Source organism: Pelodiscus sinensis, chromosome 21 (genome assembly GCF_049634645.1).
Source record: "Pelodiscus sinensis isolate JC-2024 chromosome 21, ASM4963464v1, whole genome shotgun sequence".
NCBI classification, from domain to species: domain Eukaryota; kingdom Metazoa; phylum Chordata; order Testudines; family Trionychidae; genus Pelodiscus; species Pelodiscus sinensis.
In genome coordinates, this window is record NC_134731.1 from 1182122 (window position 1) to 1206064 (window position 23943).

At 40.5% G+C, this 23943-nt stretch overlaps 1 protein-coding gene across 1 annotated transcript in view; it reads left to right on the forward strand.

Annotated features, from left to right (window-relative positions):
- Window positions 1-23877, forward strand: part of PITPNA (phosphatidylinositol transfer protein alpha) — a 51380-nt gene extending 27503 nt beyond the window's left edge. Inside the window, 8 exon segments of the mRNA XM_075904502.1 lie at window positions 5572-5579; window positions 6558-6632; window positions 7063-7146; window positions 12580-12657; window positions 12902-13012; window positions 17391-17513; window positions 18356-18425; window positions 20993-23877. Of these exon segments, the coding sequence (XP_075760617.1) occupies window positions 5572-5579; window positions 6558-6632; window positions 7063-7146; window positions 12580-12657; window positions 12902-13012; window positions 17391-17513; window positions 18356-18403 (527 nt within the window). The 3' untranslated portion in view covers window positions 18404-18425; window positions 20993-23877.
- The last annotated feature ends 66 nt before the right edge of the window (window positions 23878-23943 follow it).

A 23943-nucleotide genomic window follows, 5' to 3' on the forward strand; every position in this document is an offset into this window, starting at 1 on the left:
TTTTTTTAATGGTTCATTACATTGTTTGATTTTTTTACTGTATTTTGAGTGGTGTACCAGTTAACTTAGTCCTGATCATTTTATATGTATATTCATCATTTATCGTTCCTACAGTAACAGTAACTTGATCTCCTTGAGTTTATGTAGTAATTGGGTTTATTTGATATGTTGTTAAATTTATCCTTTGGCAGAAGTACAGCTGCTCTGGGAACTAATATTCACAATTTCCTGACCTTTGCGCTTTAAATTTTTAACTGCATTATTTCATTAATGGCTTTTTTTCTGCATGAATTTCCTTCTTTTATAAATGAGGGTGAGTGAAAAGGAAATAGAGAAAGGAAAAAAATTAAATCTAATTTCAGAATGTGATTAAACTGCATGTATTGCTGTTGTGTTTGAGACTACATTCAAACATATAGGGCTCGTCTACACTGGCCCCTTTTCCGAAAGGGGCATGTTAATTTCACAGGTCGTAATAGGGAAATCCGCGGGGGATTTAAATATCCCCTGCGGCATTTAAATAAAAATGTCCGCCGCTTTTTTCCGGCTTTTAGAAAAGCCGGAAAAGAGCGTCTACACTGGCCCCGATCCTCCGGAAAAAAAGCCCTTTTCCGGAGGATCTTATTCATAGTAGGAATACTTGGCATTATTTCATATACCTGAGAACATCAAAACACATGAAGTGAGTATTGAAATGGTCACAATTTAAAGAAAACTTCACGTATTTGTTTCAATGGATGTTTGAATCCAACAGTGGGCACCTGTCAGAATGGTTATCCAGAAGAATCTAGTCAGTTTTTTCAGGCTTAACAAAGCCTTATTGGATATGTCTACATTGTAAGATCTCTAGAAAGGTCTTTTGGCATTGGAAAAATTTCAGAAAAGGGCAACAAAAATTAAGGGTATGGAACAGTTTCCAATGAGGAGTGATTAATGAGATTGGGACTTTTCAGTTTGGGATAGAGACTAAGGGGTGATATGATAGATATAAAATCATGAGAGATATGGAGAAAGTGAATAAGGAAGAGTTATTTATTCCTTCCCATAACACAAGACTAGGGGTCACCAGTGTTCCCTATAGACTATGCACTTGTATGGCCACTCAAGATTCAGATGCCATCCAGCTGATTAGCATAATGCACACAACTATGTTTTTTTGTTTTGTTTCTGTTTGTGGTGCACATTCACATGTGTCTTGGTGCACAGAATACATTTTTATGTGTATGGATTGAAAAAATCTGAATAGGTACGGAAAAGATTACAGGAAACATTGGGGGTCACCAAATGAAATTAATAGGTAGCAAGTTTAAAACAAACAAAGGAAGTTTTTTTTTATTTTATTTTATTTTTTAAACTGCACAACCATAGTCAACCTGTGGAACTCCTTGCAGAGGACATTGTGAGGGCCAAGATTTTAACGGGAGTCAAAAAAGAGCTATTTAAATTCATGGAGGACAGGTCCATCAATGGCTATTGGCCAGGATGGGCAGGAATGGTGTCCTTATCCTCTGTCAGAAGCTGGGAATGGGCAACAGGGGATGATGGATCACTTGATGATTCCCTGCTCTGTTCATTCCCTCTGGGGCACCTGTCCTGGCTACTGTTGCAAGACGGGACACTGGGCTGGATGGACCTTTGCTCTGACCCACTCTGTCCATTCTTAAGTTAAGTGCACACCTGGGGCTGGCCAGTGTCAGTTGGTGTCTCCTTACCCCCCTTGTGGGGACCTAGAGCCAGGGCTCCTGCCCATGCCTAAACCTCTTCACTGCAGCTCAATAGCTCCCTAGCCCCAATCAGCTGACACAGGCCAGCTGCATGTGTTTCACTGCAGTGGAGGCCATACTGATGCTTCCCTGCCTGGTGACTGGGCCACTTTTGACATTCATAAACAGAGAAAGCAAATGTAAAAGGACACTATCGTATTAAAAGTATTTTTTCTAAACTCTTAACTGCTACTAAGATTGTTTGAGTATCCCAAATTTTGATCTGAAACTTATTTTTCACATTTTATGCGGTTTACTTTTTTTTACCTTTCACTCAGTTTGGACCATGAATGGGGAACAGTTTCACTTTCTGGTTCTGTACTAATGGTGCTGAAGGACTTGGGTTGCAAACATGGCCAGGAATATCTTAAGTCCAAACAGCTATTTCACTTACTCTTAAGTCATGTCAGCATTTCTATTAGCTTTCCATTTTCTCCTAAATAAAACCTAGTGTTGGGCCTAAACTTCCTGGCACTGTTCTTTGTCCTTCTTTAAAATTGGGGAGGGATGGGGGCTATATTGAGTTAACAGAACAAGGAAGCACCTGAACTATTTCTCCTTCCATCCCATCAGTACTCCAGTTCTCAAAGTGTCACACTGTTTTGCCAGTTTGTTCAAAACCTTTTCACCTGTGTGCTGAGAGCAAATAAAAACTTCCATCTTAAAGGGAAAACTTCCAGATTGTTTGAAATTGAAAATGATGGCATAGAATGAAAGAGCTTTCTCAGCTATCACTAATGCCAGTACAGATGGGTTCAAAACCGTTATTGAGGGGGCCAGAGCAGCAGACAGCTGCACACTCTCTAATGTGAGGGCTGACAAAAAAATCTGTTTCAGTAATATGCCAGGCCTGACTTAAATCAAGAAATGCTCAGAAATGCGGTTCTGAAGCTTCTGGTTAGTTGGGTTGGTAGTAACAGGGCAGCAGGGAAGAGAACTAGTTTGTATCTGGTGTGATGGCTTATGGTATTAACAATTCATCTCAGGAAAGATCAGGTCAGGTACTTAAGTCACAAGTAAACTGACATACATCGCTTCCTGCTACTCTCTGCCTGGATATGCAGCATAAAACACCGAACAGATTAGTTCAGGCTGATATGACTGACAAGCTTCTCAGTCAGACTGGCATAGGGTGGCCAAGGAGTTAGGGTTAGGCCTGAAGTGAATTCAGTTCTTAAAAACTGAATGAATTCTGCCCATACTATGCCTCATTCAAGTTGGTGTTCCCTCCTTCCACAAGTATTCAATTCATTTATCAAGCTTCACCAAAGAAAGAGCCTGTAAAAGTTTAGGCAAAATAATATTTTGAGTCACAACTACTGTTGCAATAGGAGGGAATTATTCAAAAGTTAGGAAATGCCAAAACTTAGGAGCCTAAAGTAATGCTGTCCCCTTTTGCATATGCATTGTGGTACTGATCACATACAGTATTCTTTACAAGACTGCTGCCTTGTTCAGTGCTAATATGGACAGTATGTGAAGCTCATCTTTTTTGCCACTTTCTCATTTACTACAGAAGTTAAAGGTTGTCTAGAGAAAGAAGCAAGGAACTTCTGAGAAGATAGTGCTGTGGTTAAGGCTCTGAACTAGCACTTACAACAACTAGTTCTAGCCTTGGTTCTTCCAAAGACTTGCTCTGTGATGTTGGATGTCATCTTGCCAAAAATGTTCAGGAGTGTGAACTACTTGTGTATTCTTTATTTTCTGGGTGTCAGTCTGAGATTCCTGCAGCCCAACATCCAGAAGTACTCGGGACTTATAACTCCCATTGAGTTCAGCTGGAGCTGCAGGTCCCTCAGAAAATTCAGGCACTTCCTGTGTTAAGCTGGGCATCTACATTTAATGAGAATTTAAAAAAACCCACAACTTGGTTTGTCCCCACTGAATAAAATGGAGATGCTGCTTCAGGGGCATTATGAAGCTTCGTTCACAAATATTTGCATGGCGCACTGACATTGTGTTGGTCAGGGCCAAAGAAAAGACCTTTCACAGTGCTAAAAGCAGAAGGTTTTGTCAAAAGATGGGAAAGCTCCCATTTCTAACTCTATAAGCTTGGAGGTATTTGATTTGAAACCTGCCATTGTTTCTGGACTGAATATTGTCTATTTGGGCATGAAAAAAGTGTGATTTTTGGAGGAAAGAATTAAACATTATTGAGGTAGTCTGAATTGAAACTCCCTCACATAAATATAAAGACCACTTGTATGAGGTTTCAATCTATAACTTACTGTTTACAGTATTTCTCACTGAGATCTGGGTTTTCTCCAGATCTGCTCAGAGTTTTAGAACAGTTAAGTCAGTGGTGGACAACCTGTGGTCTGCAGGGTAAGCTGATTGCAGGCTGCAAGGAGTTTTACTGATATTGGCTGTTCTCAGGCTCTGCCCTTGGTAGCTCTTAGTGGCCACCTTCTCTGTTCCTGCAGACTGTCAACACTAGCAAAATGTCTCGCAACCTGCAGCCAGATTACCCTGAGGGGCTAATGGTTGCCCACCACTGGTCTAAGTCCTAGTAGAGGGGAACAATGTAGTAGGATAGGAAGAATGATCTTGTGAATAAGATGCTGGATTAGGATTTGAGATCTTGGTGCAATTACCAGCCCTGCCATAGACGTATTCTTTGTGCCTCCTTCCCTATCTGCATTGAGGACATTTCCTTCACAAGAGTGTTCTGGGATTAAATGTATTGATGTGAGGTGCTCAGGAACAATGATCTCTCTAATCTTTTCCATCCATGTGCAGAATACATTGTTTGTGCACCAAGATGTGAGAATGTGTATCACCAGAGACCCACAAACTTAGCTGTGGGTGCCCTGCTAATCAGCTGGGCGGCATTTGAATCTGAGTGGCTGCACAAGCACGCATTTTACGGGGAACACTGCACACTGGCTATGGTGATGAATGTGTATTTTATACATGGATATCCCCACGTATGTGTGTGTGAGCAGATGCAATACACCTGTGTTTACTATAATTCTAAATGCCTGTATGTTAAATATGGAAACCTAGTGGTCAGACCAGTGTATTTTCTATAATAATATTCAGATTTGTGTATTAGACATTTCTTGAACCTCTTGTGTCCTTTTTGTCCCTTTAAAAATAGTATTGGGTTGACAAAATTGCTTTCTTTAGTGGAGATCTTGTGAATCAGATTTAAGTGTCAAATTTTAGAGCCTTGCTCTAACTCAGTGGAAATCATTATTTTTATAATGGAAATACTGACAGGCCTTGAAGGCTCAATATGGAATGGACTATGGCCGTTACAAGATCTTCAGTTATTTTTCCCTCTGATAAATAATTGAGCTTTGCTATCCAAGGCGTCTGATTACCAGGATCAGGGAAGATGCAGAGGGTAAAGAGTCCAGTTACCACATGTAGGAGTGATAAGGTCTGCATTGGCTTAAAATGTAGCATTCGTTCAGTTGCAGAACTGGACAAAAGCTTATCTGCAAGGTGAAGAATGATTGATAAAAATGCAGTCAGCTGATCAAACTTACTCCATTTTCTTATCCAATTGGATGAAATCCAACAGCGAACAGTACAGCACATAATTAGTAGTGTTCTGGGTTTCACCACATTTGAGAATTTCCAGGTTTTGAGTGGGGTGAGGCAAGGTTATTTTTGACAGACTCTATACTCTGACTGGGAAAATGGGGTCTCTCCCTTCAGAGAAACTGGCAATTGCCTCTGAGCACTCTCCAGAATTGTCCCCTGGTTGCTGATACTGGGTGGAGGTGGCTGCAAGTGTAACTTTTCTTTCTCATTAATATGCTGTATCTCTTTCTTTTCATGTGTTCGTTTCTTGGAGCAGTTATTACAGTAAGTATTGCTTTAATTAGTAATCTGTTTTGCTTGGAAGTGTGTGTAAATCTCTGTCTGGAGCAAAGTGCTACCTATATGTGTAGGGAAGCCTCTGACCTGAGCTAGTGGAGTTCCTGCTTTCTCAGTTGGCCAGTTACAGAATGAGGAACTCGATCCCAACATCTCCTCTCAAACCAATATCTTAAGTGACACAGATGACTCTTTATTTACTGCAGTCTCATTTGATTTTGCATGTTTCAGAACAAGTCATTATGGCAGATAGGTGGAACAAATATAGAGCTAGTTGATCCAGTTCTGCTGCCTTTGGCCAGCATAATTCCATGAATAACTTGCCCTGTATCAAGTGTTCCACTAGTCTTTGCTTGCCCTACACTGCCAAGGATTTGTAGTTACTCCTTCTTTCCAACCAGCTCCATCACTGCTTGAAACTGGCATCTCTTACTCATTAGGGAGGAGAAATTCAAGTAGCTTTGGCAAACCTCTGAATGCCAGATTGTCTGGTTTCAGTACTTGCCTGCAGACTAAAGTGCATGTTTCCAAGGACAGTTTGAACACAATTCTGGATCTATATTCTGTCTTTGAAAAGCCAACTCCTGCCCTGTTTCTTCCACATCTGTCAACTCCTCAAAGCTTGGTTTACTTCTGTTTAAACAGGCTTCACCCTTGGGTCTTCATTCCTTTCTTTAAAAATATCAAACACCCTGTAAATGAAATAGGTAACAAGCTCCAATATTTTGGGTGTCAAACTTAAGTGTCTTCTATGGACAACTTCTGCTTTAACCTAATCTTCTATCTGGCAGCCTGTGATGGGTGCTTTTAGAAGTGTATATGCAAATAGAAATCCTACTGTCACTGCATCCAAATCCTGGTCTGGGAGTAGCCATATTATAACTTTGATGCTAAACGGAAATCAGCAACAAGATCATGTTAGTCTCTTGGATCCTAACAGGTAACCAAAATTTTTCTTTATGGCAGAATGAATACATGAAAGATGATTTTCTGATCAAAATTGAAACCTGGCACAAACCAGACCTTGGAATGCAGGAGAATGTAAGTACTTTCTGTGCAAAACTTTGTGGCATTAAAATAGATAGGTCTGTCATTTGTCCTGTTTTTCATTCAGTCTTGTTATTCTCTTCACTTTCTTGGGATTAACATAGCTCATGTCAGGCTAACAAGGAAACTATGCCCCCTATGATTAGACACCCTTCTGCCTGCTCTGGGTGGGAATGGATGTTTTAAAAAAAAAAAAAACTATGCTCCTGTAGCTCTTGTGCAGAAATTGGTGGTTTTTTTGCATCTTCACCTCTGAATCGCTCTTTGATTTTTTTTTTTCTTTTTCATCATTAACTGGATACCCTCAGCTGACCCCCTGGTAGCGGGGAGCTTAGTGCACTATCTTTGTTCTCCATTCTAACTGGGAATGGGGATGATGTGTAGATAGTTTGACTTACAAATCTGGCTCCCACTTCTTCTGTAGGTTCATAAACTAGAGCCAGACGTATGGAAGAATGTAGAAGCAGTTTATATAGACATTGCAGATCGGAACCAAGTGCTCTCCAAGGTATGCTGGTGGGTAAAGTATTACATATGATGGCACTAATATTACAAAAGGAAGATTGATACAAACTTCATTTCTGAAAATTATGGCTCTGCAGATAATCATACAAGGAGTGAAGAGGGAAGGAGAAAGTAGATGTGATTATGGTCACTGGAGGAGTTATAATGAAAGTACTTGATCAGTGCAAACTGCAAAGAATTCAGCAGATGATCCTCAAAATTATTCTATAATTAGATTTCACTAAACCAGTGACTACAGAGCTTCCATAATATCTTGCCGGTTACCAGGAAGCCAAAATACATTTCCTTTTAAACAGTCTAGCCTTTGGCTCCCACCCACACAGATAAGTTTAATATAGCAAGTGTTACTAAAAACCTTCTTTACCATTTTTTAAAGTTCTTCCAAGCCCAAAAGATTACATATATTACTACCAAGTCAAAGAATAGTTCAGCTCTTATCCAAATACATGCTTACAACCCATCCTTATTAGCTAATCCTAAGATTAATTTAAAAAGAAAAGGCCTACTGTGATTAAAAGATCATTTATTTTATTTATACACGTGCACACAGATGTGAATAGAGTTCTTAGGTCAGTTTCATAGCAGAGATATGCAGGACAATGTAGCACTTTAAAGACTAACAAGATGGTTTATTAGATGAGCTTTCGTGGGCCAGACCCACTTCCTCAGATCAAATAGTGGAAGAAAATAGTCATAACCATATATACCAAAGGATACAGTTAAAAAAATGAACACATATGAAAAGGACAAATCACATTTCAGAACAGGAGGGGGATGCGGGGGGGGGGAGGGGGAGGAAGGAAGGTAAGTGTCTGTGAATTGACGATATTAGAGGCGGGGAGAGTGGGACATCTGTGAGCTAATGGTATTAGAGGTGATAATTGGGGAAGCTATCTTGGTTAGGTCCAATAATGGTATCAGCAGAATGAATATGTGGACAAAGCTGGCAACGGGGTTTGTTGCAAGGAAAGGTACCAGGGTTGGTATTAGTGTGGTATGTCCTGTGATTGTTGGTAAGAATCATCTTGAGGTTAGGTGGTTGTCTATAGGAGACTATGGGTCTGTCTCCCAGAGCCTCTTGGAGTATGGTATCCTGTTCCAGTATAGGCTGTAGTTTATTGATAATGTGTTGGACAGGTTTAAGTTGGGGGTTGTAGGTGATGACAAGTGGTGTTCTATTGTTGGTTTTCTTGGGTCTGTCTTGAAGTAGATGGTTTCTAGGTATTCTTACCAACAATCACAGGACATACCACACTAATACCAACCCTGGTACCTTCCCTTGCAACAAACCCCGTTGCCAGCTTTGTCCACATATTCATTCTGCTGATACCATTATTGGACCTAACCAAGTGAGTTATAAGATCAAGAACACATATTCCTGCGCATCCAGAAATATAATTTATGCTATCATGTGCCGAAAATGTCCGTCTGCTATGTACATTGGACAAACATCTCAGACACTTCGCCAAAGGATTAATGCCCACAAAACAGAGATCAGACAAGATCACAAAGAAAAACCAGTTTCTTGCCATTTTAACCAGAAAGGACACTCTCTCAATGACTTAACCACCTGCATTCTGCTACAAAGACCTTTTACATCTGCACTTGAAAGGGAATCCTTTGAACTGTCATTCATGTTAAAATTCGGCACTCTCCGGGAAGGAATGAACAAACACGCAAACTATCTTACCCATTACCAAGGTAGCTTCCCCAGTTATCACCTCTAATACTATTAGCTCATAGATGTCCCACTCTCCCCACCTCTAATATCATCAATTCACAGACACTTACCTTCCTTCCTCCCCTCCCCCCCCCCACATTCCCCTCCTGTTCTGAAATGTGATTTGTCCTTTTCATATGTGTTCATTTTTTTTAATTGTATCCTTTGGTATATATAGCTGTGTCTATTTTCTTCCACTATTTGATCTGAGGAAGTGGGTCTGGCCCACGAAAGCTCATCATCTAATAAACCATCTTGTTAGTCTTTAAAGTGCTACATTGTCCTGCATTTTGCTTCAGCTACCCCAGACTAACCACGGCTACATTTCTATCACTATAGCAGAGATAGTGAGACTGCTGATTTTGTAAGTTTTTCTATAATTAGTTCAATAGTCTATAACCTAAAAGGCTGTCTATTTGTGTAATTTGTTCAAATTCTTCCATGAGAATTGCAGTGCTAATCCAGAATAGACCTGGAGACCACAGTTTTGGGACTTAAAACTTTGTCAGGGAAAGCTTAAGCAGATCTGAGATAAGGATCAGGCTTGAAAGTTCCTTTGTACCTGAAATTCAGCTGATAAGCCTCGTGGCAGCAAATAATCACTGCAGGCATTCCTTGGATGAAGAATAGGTAATGTACTTACGTGCTTTGAAATAAATTTCTGTTTCCTAGGCACACACCAATAACTAGTTGAATTCATTAGTGTAACTCAATGGACTGTTCAGACAGTTCATAAGTAGCTTACTACAAACTTCAGAGAAATCAAGATAATGACCTTATTACACCACTAGGTCTAGCAACATGTTGCTATCCTTTTGATCTCTGAATCAGTAGACTCTAGTAATTAAATATCTTAGACAAGAACAGAAGCTTAGCATCTAAAAGGTAATTGTCATGTTGTTGAACTTCTAACAAAGTTGTAGCTAAACACAGACAAGTACAATTAGTACCTACTTGTAATTCTCTAACAATACAGGCAAGGGCTCTAGCCTGTTTAAAATGGCTTTACTAACAGTGTTCAAGGAAGAGCCAAGTTTACCATTCAGTGCTCTTCTCTTATGTCCATGTGAATTGTTTTTAGGTTATACAACCTGCTGGCTCAGCATGACAGGTGACTAAAGCCAACAGTGGAGAACAGTAGAGTCCTTTATGGACAACTTTGATGTAACTCTTAATTTTATATTCAGTACCCAACTACTATAAAGATGTCCATAGTAGAAATGCCTAGCTAGGTGTTCAACTGTATATAGCATTGTAGTTGGTCATAGCTGCTTAGCACTTTGCTTAGCAAGTACTGAGTTTGTCCTTGTCTCAAAGAGCTTGGATATTAAAGCAGCACAAAATAGTCAGTGGAGAAGAGGACAGATGAGACTGGAGGAAACTGACAAAATAAAATTATGAGGTTGTTTTTTTGGCTGGTGCTATATGCCCCACATTAACTTTTTTCAGGCTCTTCACCTTTTAAAGAGAATGAAGTTGTTTCTGTCGCAGTATAACCCATGTGGTTTGAAATTGACATGCTATTCTGATCCTGAGGGCTTTATGTTGTTGTAATAACAAAATCAAATCCATCTCTGGTTCTTGCAGCAAATCTCCATGAGTTCTGCCTTGGTGACTTGTATTGTCACCAGAACCCTTCCATGGAATGATCGCTTGTATCTACATATCGGTGTTGTGTACTTACACATATTGTGGTGCCATACACCAAACAAAGTCATAGTTCCCATGTACCTTCTGGTGCAGTTCCCAGAAGTGACTTATCGTGCTCATGGCATGAAATTCTACATACAAAGCATTCTTGGAACAGGTGTTTGAGGCACCTTTATCTGAGTGTTTGGAAATATGAGCGATCTTGAGCAAGAGAAAAGGACTGCATAAGCCTGAGAGTAGCTGTGCGGAGGAGATGGGGACTGGACTTAAACCACATTGATCCATGGATTTCTTTTTTCCAAAAAAGTGGTGGCATAGGAAGGGGTCCAAACTAGCTCAGATAGTACTGAAGCTGGTGATTTGTTTCATAGCTGTGATGCCAGAGTAATATTTTATGGTTGTGCACGTGAAGTCACATTTTTCAAAATGTTTCCCAAGTTTATGCACTTTAAACAATTTCTGTTAATTTCCTTTCTCTCACTTGCCTTCTAATGGTGTACAGTATGTATAGTGTGGTATGTCAAATAAGTCCAGAGAGACAAGAATCCAAGTCTTTAAACTAACTCCTGACCCTCACTTTAAACTAACTCCAATATCTGAATCCAAAAATAAAGCTTCACTCCAGTATCAAGCCCAAAGTTTTACTTAATATACTGATTGAATCTTGTGTCCTTGAAGGTCCCTACCCTTTTTGTGAGCTGTTTATTCAGCAAGCAATAGAAAACAAAATAACTGCTCTTTCTTCTATCAGTAAGACTGTAAATAAATTTTATTATCTTGTTTATATTTTAAATCATTTAAATTAACTTGTTTGTGTAATTTATATGTGCAGATATAACATTTGTATTTGTGTGATCATGTGTTTAATACCCTATTGTAAGAAGAATGAGTCACTTTTGTAACCTAAGGTGTGGTTCTGCATAAAAAGTATCTGTAAGGATGGCATGGTGGGTTCTTCATTAGTGACTTTCAAGTCAAACTTGCTTAATTGGAATAAAAAGAAGTGTTTTTTTAAATTAACCTGGCATTAGAATGCACCTGAAGTTTAATTCTGGTTTGTGTATTATTTCTAGTAATAAGATGACTGCTAAACTCAGATTTAAGTAATGCTTATTTAGTTTCATATCTCTTTTTGGGTTACATTGGTGTAAATCAGGGCACAGTCTGGATCTCTGAATGGAACTTGACTAGTCTGTTGCTCAAGAACAATTTGGTTTGCTCTCCCGGGCCATATTGACTCTGCAGTGATGCCAGGAGTAAAGGTTTCTTTGGTGACCAAGGCCCATAGCTATTATTTGCACTACGCCCAAAGAGCAAGTCTGAATAAAAAGGTGCCACATCTTACTCTTCTGCCCCTAAATCCAATGAAAATCTGAATTTCCCTACTTTTTTTGCAGTTAGTCTCATTGTGAGTATTGCCAACCTCAAGTGTTCAAAATCATTAATTGCCCTTCCAAATCATTGGATTAAAAAAAGTGGGATTAGTTTCTAAATTAATTTCTGGGGTGACTAATAAGGAACTTGAATCCCAAAGCAATTGTTTTGGAAGAGTCACCTCAAAAATAAGGATTTAACGTGTTTTCATCTTCTCTCTGATGCAGGGAAGTAGCAGAGTGCATTCTGACATGAGTGGTGCTGTTTGTATAACACTGCCTGATATAAATGTTTAGAGATACACAAGCTATCTCTGCCTCAGAGTGCAATTCTCATTATTTCTTACAACAGTTGTGAGTTCTAGTCACCTCCTAGTGATGTTAACCTTGTCTTGAGGTTTACAGCTTTACAAACTAGTATCAGAAACAATGTACCAGTGGATTTGGTGGGGTAACAAAGGTAATATCAATATTATCATACTCTTATTCAGCTAGGGCTAATGTACAGCATGGGGAAGTGATTTTTTATTTATTTACTTTTATTTTTCCTTGGCCACTTTCTTAAAGGCTCATGAAAAAGGGGGGTCTTGAGAAGGACATGGAGGAGAGGTTAGTGCCTAGAATCATTCTGATAGCTGGTTCTTATGACTAAATATGTTTATATTTCCCACAGGATTACAAGCAGGAAGAAGACCCAGCAAAATTTAAATCTGTCAAGACTGGACGTGGTCCTCTAGGCCCCAACTGGAAGGTGTGGGTTACAGATCTCAGCACATCATGGTTGTTTTTGTGACTTAAGTGTGATTGTCAGGGTGTGTGGAGGATGGATGCTAATTTGTGTAATAAAGGGAGGAGGTGTTCTCATCTGTTTCAGTGAAGGGGCTTGTGTGTGTCCTGAATGGGTGGGCTACTAGTCCTGTGGGTTCTGTCCCTGAAAAAGCTTCCTGCAGTTTCTGATCTCAGTGAGTCATGTGACTATCCTTCTCTCTTTGCAGAAAGAGCTGGGGAAACAAACAGATTGTCCACACATGTGTGCTTACAAACTGGTAACAGTCAAGTTCAAGTGGTGGGGTCTGCAAAATAAAGTTGAGAACTTTATACAGAAGGTAAGTGAATCTGGTCAGTACTGGGTTTGTGCAAGGGCATAGTGCCAATAGAGAAAGACCATGGCTCTGCTTCTGCATCCCAAGGCCCTATCACTCTTGGCCTTTTCTCTGAGATCCCACTCACCGCTCAGTCCTCTGCCCCTTCTCATCCCTTTTTCCCCCTGCAGTGTGAGCAGTGTGGTGCCTTGGAGGGAGAAGGCTGAACAGGGGAGGGACTTCTGGGCAGAGCGCTGGAGGGGCCTAAGGCTGGAGCAGGGGCATAGGGTGGAGTCAATCTGTGTGCTGGGCCCACATAAGATTAATCCATTACCTGCTGCTAATGTAGGGTGGCAAGAAAAGTTGAGATTCATATCAATAGGTAACAAGTCTTGCAGAAATGTTTTTCCTATCTGTTCAGCACACTAGCGTCCCTGGTCCCTCTTCTCACCTGGAGAAGATGCCACTCACTTGAAATCATGGTAATTTATGAGTGATGTTAATTCAGCTACTAGACCTGATTTAGTCCCCCAATGGCTCTTGTGGTTTTAGTGACATTTTCCAAATTTGAGTCGTTCCTTCCTTGCCGTGTGACTTTCATACAGCAAACTAAATGAGAAGTTTACCAGATGTATCGGTGAATCTGACTGTATGCAAAGTCAAGTCAAATGTACAAAGCAAACCAACTGAAAAATAACTACTACTGTGTTTTAGTTGTGACACCAAATGTTACTGTAACAACGGTGAAGGGGAAGTATTTCAGATAATTGTGATTATTTTTTTCCAGTTAAGTGTGGCCCTTTAAGAGAATTCAACTGCCCACTTTTCTGAGTCAGTGAGTTAGGTGGTGTGACTAAGTTATTTAGGATGCCACAAATGACAGCCCTTTTAGACAGAACCCTTAAACACCTTCTAGGATCCTGGTTATAGGTCTGAAAACTAAACCAATTAAGCTCTTTTTCTAGGACCTGTCATTATTGGACTATCAATGCATTGATATATTTCTCTTTTTTTATTTCTAAGCCATCTCCTTGTTTTGCCTCATGCTCCTGTTCAGATGCTTGCCTGACTATAGGTGCCACATTGCTCATATCTATAAAAAATAGGAAGTGTTTAATACTTCCCAAAGAATCTTCTTTACATAATTCATCTTTAAATGAAAGTCAGGTAAAATGTGGTGTAATATTTAGGTTCTTGTTTAAAAAACAAAACAAAAAAACCCCCACACCTTTTATAAAACCTTAGACATTTTCTTGATCGTAAGTTTTTAAAAATGTTTCTGGACTCTTCCCTTGCAGTGTTTGTAAGCTGCTCATTGCAACTATGCTGAGCATAAGCACCAAATTGTGAAAGTGATTAGAAACATAATACACATTTATAAGGCTTTGGTAGCATCAGTGTCTTAGTGTTTGGGATTCCTTTGCATAATTAGGTTCCATAAACAATTTTCCTCCAAAAAACATGTTTTTAGTATTGAGAATGACTTGCCTGTGGATTGCAACTGTTAATTACAAAACAAACCAGCCATGAACAAAGTGTGCCTTACATTGCGCTCTTCATCAGCATCTTGTCTTTCAGGTCATAAGCTCCTCAGGGCTGGGCTGTGTGAATGCCGGTGCAAGCGGCCAGCTCCTCTTGGATTGTACTAGATAATGAATAATAAATAACTCAGCCTCTTCTACAATAACCTCAGGAGCTTGTAACTGGCCACGGACAACTTATTTAAAAACCCACTCCTTTCCTTCAGTAGCGTGTTTAGTATGATTCTCCTGTCCTGCCCTGTTAGTCTATCTAGACTGCAGGCTTCTTTCGGAAGAAGCTTTTCCGGAAGAGATCTTCCGAGAAAACTTCTTCCGAAAGAGAGTGTCTACACAGCAAAAGTGCATCAAAAAAGTGATTTGCTTTTTCAACAGATAGCGTCCACACTGAATGATGCTTTCTCGCATGTAAGTTGTGATTACTATGGACAAAATGGCCATTAAGGCACCTGTGCTTTTTTCTTTCCTCTTCTTTCTAAATAACTCCATCTTCCCCATCCCCACACACCGTATTCTGAAAGAGCTCTTTTGGAAAAAGTCGTTTTCCTCATAGAAAGAGGTTTACCAATGCCGGAAAACCCCCTCTGTTCTTTCTATTTTCTTTTGAAAGAATGTGATTGCAGTGTGGCTGTAATTCAAGTTTTTTCGGAAAAACTACCGTTTTTTTCTCACACTCTCATAAACTGCTAAGAAATAGGGCAGATATACCCTAACGCTGTTGATTATTCCCCCATGAGAATAATCCAGCCATAAAAGTAAACTTATGTCTTTCTGCACTGGCTAACGAGAAGTCATAAAATCAGTTTCCTGAGGTTTTCCAGTCCTTGCTTCATCCCAAGAACACTGGATTGTGATGAGTAATTCTTTTCTGCTAGTCTCATCAAATAAAAATTTCTGATCCCAAAGAACCAGCCACACACCTAGGTCAATACATAACTTGGATCTTACCCCAAAATCACACTTTCTAATTCTTTAGTATCTAAAGGTTTATTTATAAAAAGAAAGAAAGGCAAGAGTTAAAATTGGTTCAAGGAATCAAATACATTAAATTCTTGGTTCAGGCTTGTAGTAGTAATGTAATAAACTGCTGGCGTAAGTCAAGTCTCTGGTTGCTTCCAAATCATTGACAGGACCTCAGTCATTTTGGTAATATGCTCCCATTAGTATAAGTCCGTAGTCTGGAGGCTGGAGCAGGAAATAGGCAAAATTGGTGGTGCTTCCAGGGCTTTTATAGCTTCTGCCATGTAGAGAGAAATCCATTGTCCCAAACAAAGCCCTCAGTACAGCTAGTGGAAAATTACAGGTAAAGATGGAGTCACATGTCCATACACAGATTTGCTTAGTCACAGTAGAAACCATTAGTGACCCTCTAGTGTGAATGTTCACAGGAGAGTCCATTAGGTGCAGATGGGCATCTTCCATGTGATCTGAGTAGCTCCTTCATAATGTGCTGTCTAAATACCTCATGAGTCTTATCACAAGGGCCTGGCCAATCATTTGAGATCCAGGTACAGAGTTAATATTCATAACTTTTCATGGATACCCTCCACGCCACATTTTGTACAAGATTTGTTGCAAATATATAACAGTGGTTGCCACTGTAATCTATATGGTCACATTTTAATCAGATAACATCATAATATGATACAATTAAAGTAAATAATTGAGGCGTTCACCTCCTTATTTAAGGAATGGATGGCACTGTCCTAGCTTCATGAATGGAAATTCAGACACAGACACTGGATGGGGGACTTGGAAAAGATGCATTTCTTTGGGGATTCGAGACATTGGGTGATTACTTTTGTTTCCATTGACTTTGACAGGAGTTGTCAGTCTCCAGGTGCAGCAGCCATGCTGGAAGGTGGATGAGGGAGAGTCAGTGCTATTCTTCAGTGCTGCTTGCTTATCAAGAGCCCGAAGTGGGCATGGTACCTAACAAACACAAAAGAAATGCCCTGTCTTAAAGAGCTTACTATCTAAGTAGACACTGCAGAGAATAAGAATAGAACATTAAGGCAAAATGACTGAACTGATGCCTCTTGTACCAGGGATGGAAGTGATGTGATGGGCAAGCCTGAATTAGTCAATGTGTACTTGGTGGACATGGACACACTTCCTCCTGCCCCCCCCAAACATCAACACAGGGCCAGGAAGGAGGAGGGGTATGGCAAGTGGAGGGCTCTCTCTGGATGCTGTAGTGAGAGCTAATGGGTTAGATGGGGGAGCAGAACCAGCCCACAGACTGGCTCTTCTGCCGGGTGAGTGTGGGATGTTCTTGCTCTCGAATATCCTCCAAGGGAAGGATCTGACAATCCCTTTCACCAGGGCCTCCCTCCCCAAAGCCAGGACCCAACTCCTCTGGGACCTTCCACCTCCCCAAATTTCTTTAATCTAACACTGCTAATGGACTTTCAAATTGAACAATCGCAAAATCCATAACTGCATGTCAAATAGTTAGAGGTAGTTCCTTCTCTTTTAAGCCTATTACATACTCTCAAGAGACTGCTGAGCCAATTCCACTGACAACCTTATTGTATACCCCTAACTATAGGCGAAAACCCAATATGCTCCATTTATGGACACTTAAAAAATCTGGAACTCTAAATCATAGCATCCCTGGTTTCTCTGACAAGGGAATTTCAATTGTAATGAACTGGAAATAGTTGGGTTTTTTTTCTCTCCCCCCCCCCCCCACTTGCGAGGCAAAGTGATCCCAGAGGGAAGTTAGATCTGTAACAATTCCCAGTGCACACGTTATTGACACTGTACATTGACCGACTGTACATATTGTGCTGCATGCTGAAATGTTGGGAGATTCTTTCTGGAGCTTTTTAAGCTTGTTCCCTCATCTTTGCTTTTTGCAGCAAGAGAAACGTCTCTTCACAAATTTCCATCGGCAGTTATTTTGCTGGCTTGATAAGTGGGTTGATCTGACTATGGATGACATTCGCAGGATGGAGGAAGAGACCAAGAAACAGCTGGATGAGGTCAGTGGGGAGGAGAGCAGGTGCGGACTGTGAGGCACTATCTGGATTCTAGGCCCACTATGGGGTTGGGAAAGAAGGCATACCTGCTTGTCATGGCATGCAATGTGCTCACTTATCTCATGGGTCATAAATCTTATGGTGGTTTAGGGGTCAGATTGACCATATAGGGTGTATCTTTATTATGGGCTGGATTGATAGGCAGTGATCGATCCACAGGGTCGATTTATTGCATCTAATATGTGCAGTAAGGAGACCTAAGCATGTTGAGTTTAGCTATGCTATTTACATAGCTGAAGCTGCATAACCTGAGTCAGATTCTTTTGAGTTCTGGCTTTCTAATTAACATGGACTATTTGTGTTGCTATGGTCAACTTTTTTATTGGTTTAATTGGTAATTCAGAAGATCTGTTGCTATTTCAAAATAAATGACACTATTGTCTGTCTTGTTACCCTAATGAGTATTCAGCTCCATGAGTTCGATAAGTAGGTATTGTGTGCTGCTTTGAGAAATGTAGATTTGGTGCTGGAATTCTCACACTCTTGTAAAGAGTATTCCTTGTTCTTTCACATTCTGAAATGTACTTGATTGTAGTACCATCCCTATGCTTTCTGCTCTTGGGATAATAGAACCCTCAAAGGGGCTGTAGCCTTGCTAGAAGTGATTTCAGGACCTGCACAGCTTGTGTTTTACAAACTGTTTTAGAACAATTTTCAGTAATGTGAGCACTTCACCTCTGAGGCAGAGAAATTCTCATCCTCATGCCCTTTTCTAATATGGGGCTGATGAGATGATTACCAGCATATGTTGGATCAAATAGCTAACGATGTTTATTTTCTTTCAGATGAGACAAAAAGACCCTGTGAAAGGAATGACAGCTGCAGATGACTAATGTGGCTTCCTCCTTGTGCACTGTATGTACCCAGAGTATCTCCCACATTTTGTTTTGACATTCAGTGCAATTTAGCAGAAATCAAATCAATTCAGGCCAGCAAATAGTCAGTACAGAGATTATGGGAGTCAGAAATCTGTTACAAGGTAAAACGAGCATCTCTATAAAGACACTTTTCACAATGCCAGTTGACTTTAAGAACGATTTTAAACTGTGAACAAAAGGAAAGTGTTAAGGAAAGCATCACATTAGAACAGTAAACACAAAGGTACACTGATGACTCATTTCTGCGTAATGTTCCCGTCATTTTTCAGAGAGGGGCCTTTTCAGTAGTTTCAGTAATTAATAAAGGAGCTTGAGTCCAGCAGCCTTGCTCTTCTGGACAGTTAAGGGTGTATTTGCCTTGGTTGTGCCCAGCAACGATATTCCTCTACAGGCAAAGGCTTTGGGGCAACATGCATAGATCAAAAGATTCTATTTTTCTCTTTGTCTCTGTGAGCATTGCTGTAGATACACTGTGGTGCTCTGATACTTGGAGGCAGTGGTGAAAATAAGGGGGAGTGCCTGGAGGCGCAGCTCCGGCAAGAACTGGCTGAGCTGTGGTAAAAGCCAGCAGGGAGCTATTTAAGAAGATCTCGGTTGCAATAGGATAGTATCTGTAAGAAATTTAAGTTCCTTTCACCCCTGTTTGGAGGCCAAAATATTTTTGCATAATTCAGTTTTTTCCTTGTTAGTCAATTTTTGTGCCATTGCTTTAGGCAATGTACAGGTGATTAGAACAACTTTTTTATACTTCTGCACTGCTGACATGAAGCAAACTGGCTATGGGATTGGAAGCAATGTTTTTATCCATAGACTTTTAGCAATATTAGTGGGAAAATGGTGAAAGCCAAATGCCTGAAAGGCACCACTGATCAAGAGGAAAAAAGTGTAGTGTAGAAGGTTATACAAGAAGGTTATACTGATAACATTATTTATCTAGAGGGCAGTAGCTCCTATAGTATGCTCTTTGCTTTGTAAATAGACAAAGATGCAGTACCTTTGAGTCTGAAAAGATAAGCTAGACAAAGGGAAAGGTAAAACTTAAAACAACTAATAGTCTGGTAGCACTTTAAAGACTAACAAAACATGTAGGTGGTGGTATGAGCTTCCGGAGTGTTGGAAGTCCAGAACCAAAAATAAATAAGTGAATGTAGGGGGGAGAGGCAGTGGGTAGATAAATTTCAAAGGGAAAGCTAAGCCAGTATGTAAGAGGGAAAACTAAAAATCAGCAGATAGTCTATTAGCGCCTAAAGACTAGATAGTTAAGAGGCAGATAAGAACCATTAGCTTGCAGTATAAAGGAAGAGTATTAACACTAGATTCTACACAGACATAAAGAACCATATGCACCTTCATTGGTTGGTTGACAATGTCTGAACCAGATGGGTGCTGCAATGAGGTGAAAGGCATGTCGTAATCTCACTCCTTTGTTAATAGTCAGATTATTCCCAGTTCTATCGAAACCGTATTGGTTCTGTTCCAGCCTATATCAAAAATAATCTTAATTTTTAACATTTCAAACTAAAATCAACATTGCCATCCTTTTTCCTATGAGCCTTCCCCTTCCTTCCTAACCTAACCACTTAACCCTACTTCCTTGGCACACCTCTCCTGAAAATCTTCCACCTCCCTTTACATAGCATTATGCTAAGTAGTCTACACACATAGAGTAGAAAATGGCCTGTGTGTTGAGCACCCAGTCAAAATAGACAAGAGACCCAGATTCAGAGAGGTGTAAGAATGTGAAAGCAACATGAAAAGAATGTTTTCCATTATTGTCATTCCACCATTCTCCCCCCCCCCCCCCCCCCCCCCCCCCGCTTTTTAAGGGTTTGGGATATATATTTTTGCTAAGGTTGGGGAGTCCTAAAGGGAAGGAAGGAAAGGTTCCCATTCTCTAGAATGATCAGAAATTCAAAGTGGTAGAAATTCAAAGGCACTTACTCCAGAAATGCTTCTGCTGTTGTCTTTCTGGTGATGAAAGGGTTACCCATTGTTGGGTGTGGCACTGACCTTCGGTGGCCCTGGGTTCCCTTTTCCACTGTCACTACCTGAATGTTCTCCTCTTTCCCTGCCATGGTATCTGTTGGCTGATCTGGGAGCTGGGGGCTCGTTCTCTGTGCTTCTGGTGACCACTCCAACCGTAATCTTCCCTCTCTGCTCCACCAGCCCCTGACTAAGCTGCTAGTTAGTCAGCCCCTGTGTTTTGCTAAACCCCATAGTCCGCTTCTTCCTCTTTTATACCAACCACATCCCATCTGAAACTGAGCTTAGGGTCTTCTCCCAGAAACCTGTTGGCATGGAAGGTGCTAGATAGATTGTCCTCTTTTGCAGTCTCTGCAGATAGACTCTTGATTGACCTTGACATGGTCAAAGGTTAGATCTGAAGCTTGATGGGACAGAATGGAGTCCTGCTGCTTATGCTGGATTAAGCCTGTGGCTGAATAAAGGACTTTCCCTTCAGGGCTGCCAATATTGCATCTTGACTGGCGTGTTTAATTTCAGAAATGGTTTTTGAAATGTTTTCCTGATGTCTCTTTCTCCTAGTTTGCAAGACAGTCGGCAGGAAGGCCCAGAGACTTCACCTTCTTGATCAACGGACCATCTCTGGACCAAGCCTTTCTATATCCAATTGGCAGGCGATTTTAAATCTCCCATAGCTAATTCTAGATGCCCTTTAATATTGTGAGCAAATAGACAGTCTGGTACCAAGCACTCCAGTGTTAGCACGTATGTGAAGGAGGCAGCTCCTTGGAGACGTGTGACTAATAGATTGCTATATTTATGACTCCTCCCTCCTTTTTTCATTGTGTCCCTGGTTCAGACCAATTTCCATGTGGCCCTGTTTGATTTCCGCGTGGCTTTTTTAACCTGAAATAGTCTTTGTGATGTGGTGATTTAGATTTTTCCTTTGTTTTCAACACTGGGATAAACTGCTGCCTTTGTCCCGACTCAGCGCTTCACCATTCTTTGAGTGTCCATTTGTGGAGAGGGGAATTGTCAGTATCTATTTAGAGTGCAAAACTATTCCACAGAATTCTAGGCTCTGACAATATTATTGGCAACCAAGCTCCAGTGCACAGCCCTGTGTTGCCAAGGCTAGGTCTGCTGTTAAGATACCACCATATGTGGCCACTGCAACAGCATTACTTGGTCTGTCTAAACACACAACTTAAAGGAACTGAACAGCAGTTATCCTTTGGGTGTGAATGCCGAGACCATGAATGCATCTTTTATCTAGGTATGCGTCTTTCCTTTGGCCCTTGGAACCATGTTGGTGCTTTCCAGTTGTGTATATAAATCAGCCTTTTAAAATTGGTATAACTTGCCTGAAGAGTCACACAATCTTACTGGGCTGCCCTTTATTATTAATTATCATAATTTGTAAAACAAATGCTATTTTATTTGTCCATCAAAAGAAAATGTGTCTCCCAGGACAAGCAGAATTTTGTGATCCTGATTGGATATGGAGATTATTTATGCCTATCACGCTCAGATGCCTGGATTTGTGCTGCTGTTCAGCAATAATATTTTTCTGTGTACTCCCCATTATGAAATTGCTAGAAGTTAGTTTGCATCTGTGCTGTAAAAAGGCCATGTGAAAGACCAAGCAATCTTTGCACAAGACAATTGCAATTTCCTAGAGTTGCAAAGGATGCTGCTGAGGGGCAGAAAACTGCTCCAGGACCCATTCTTTCTTTGTGTCCTTATGGTGGTATCTCAGCTTTAGACAATCAGATAAGCTGGACAGAATCAAACAAACACTACTTTATTAAATACATGAGGAAACATGATTAGGAGAAACAAGGGCTTTCCTGGCTGATTGGTAGAGGCCAGTGTTTGGCTTGCTTCTGCCAGCAGCTATGTAATCAAACTTCATTCCCCTTCTCTGAATGGGATTGAAGTAAAGTAAAATGTAAATGCCAAAGGCAGCTGTGATGTTACCATTTCCACCTCCCCCCTACTTTATTTTTTGAGTAATGCAGGCTTCATTCAGTATGCCTGGCATGTGTTCAGCCTTCCTACAAACCTCCCTCAGCTAGTAGATTCAGAATCAATCCCTTGCCAAGCTGAATGAAAGTGCGGGGGTGAATTGTTCTAAGTGCAGAGGAAAGGGATGCACAGGGCTTGCTCTGGAGGAAGAGGCTGGTTTTCACTCAGGCGGCAGTTCCCCTCTATCCCCCCCCTTTTTTTTCCGCAAGTCTGTTCTTTTGCCTTACTGATGTCTAAGTGCAATAAGCTCTGTTGAATTGTACTGGTAACTCTGGCTGGCTGATCCTTCTCAGTGACCTCAGAGGGCTTTTGGGAATGTGGATTTTCACATACTCATGAGGCAGATGTAAAACCAGCACATTATTAAATCTGAGCTATTCAACCTTAATCTTCAAGACTATTTGGGACCAGCAAAATGTTTGTGGCGCTATTTCTCTAGAAGTTTGAGAAGCAGAGTCCAGGAGCGTTTGTCCCTTATTAGAGCTCCCTCAATCTAGAATATGTTAATTAAGAATTGACACATTGATTTGCTAACATCTTGCCAGTTGCAGAGTTTAATGAGGGATTCTTACACTTGGGGATAACTTGAGAATATGTAACACGATTGTTCTTAGATACTTGTGTTTTTTATCCAAGAGATTTTCTAGCTGAACATTTCATCTCCATGGAAACGGATTGTGAGGATTCTAAAGATGGGATCAGAAAAAGATTGTGTATGAGTGTGAAAGCTTGTATTTAAACACACAGCTTTCCTGATTAGCAGTAATTACCAGAAAAATGCAGGAAACTGCAAGCTAAATACATGATTTTAAAAAATTCACCTTTTATCCAAAGTGAAAGTTTTCCTCAAAGTTGGGATAGAGAAATCCTGAAGAGATCTCTGTCAAGGGTAGTCTTGATCCTTAGTTCCCACTAGTGAGAGCATAGTGAAATCCAACAGTCTTCACAGATTGTGTTAGTGTGCTGTATATTTCTTGCATTGGCTTGGGCAAGAACCCAAAACCTGCTGGCTCCTGGAGGGCTTAATGATCAGATGTTTGTTTGTTCTAGGGGGATCGTTGTGCTGTCTCATTCTCTTCAGATCCAAACTGGGTGCCCTGGTTGGATTTTAAAATACTGCAGTTCCAATCGGAAGCAGGTGCTTTGGTGGAGAGGCCCATAGGCTGGGATGTTTTAGCTGGAGTTTACCTGATGGATGCCACAGTCACACTCTGTATTCCCAGCACACTTTCACCTTTCTGGGTTTATTCTCCTACAGCCCCTGCTGGGACTCCCTGACAAGTTTTGATTGGTTCATAGTGCTATCCTTTTACAACATACACTTTGTAGAAATGATTAGATTATCTTGTTGTTTCTTTAATGTGAATTTGTGCCTTTTGTCTCCTAATCTTCCAATACAGGCATATTGGAAACAAATCTAATAAAATCTTAGACAGAGATTTTTGGAGTCTACTTATCTGTTTATTCTGTGTTTCTAATACTTTAGGAGATTTTACATATTGATA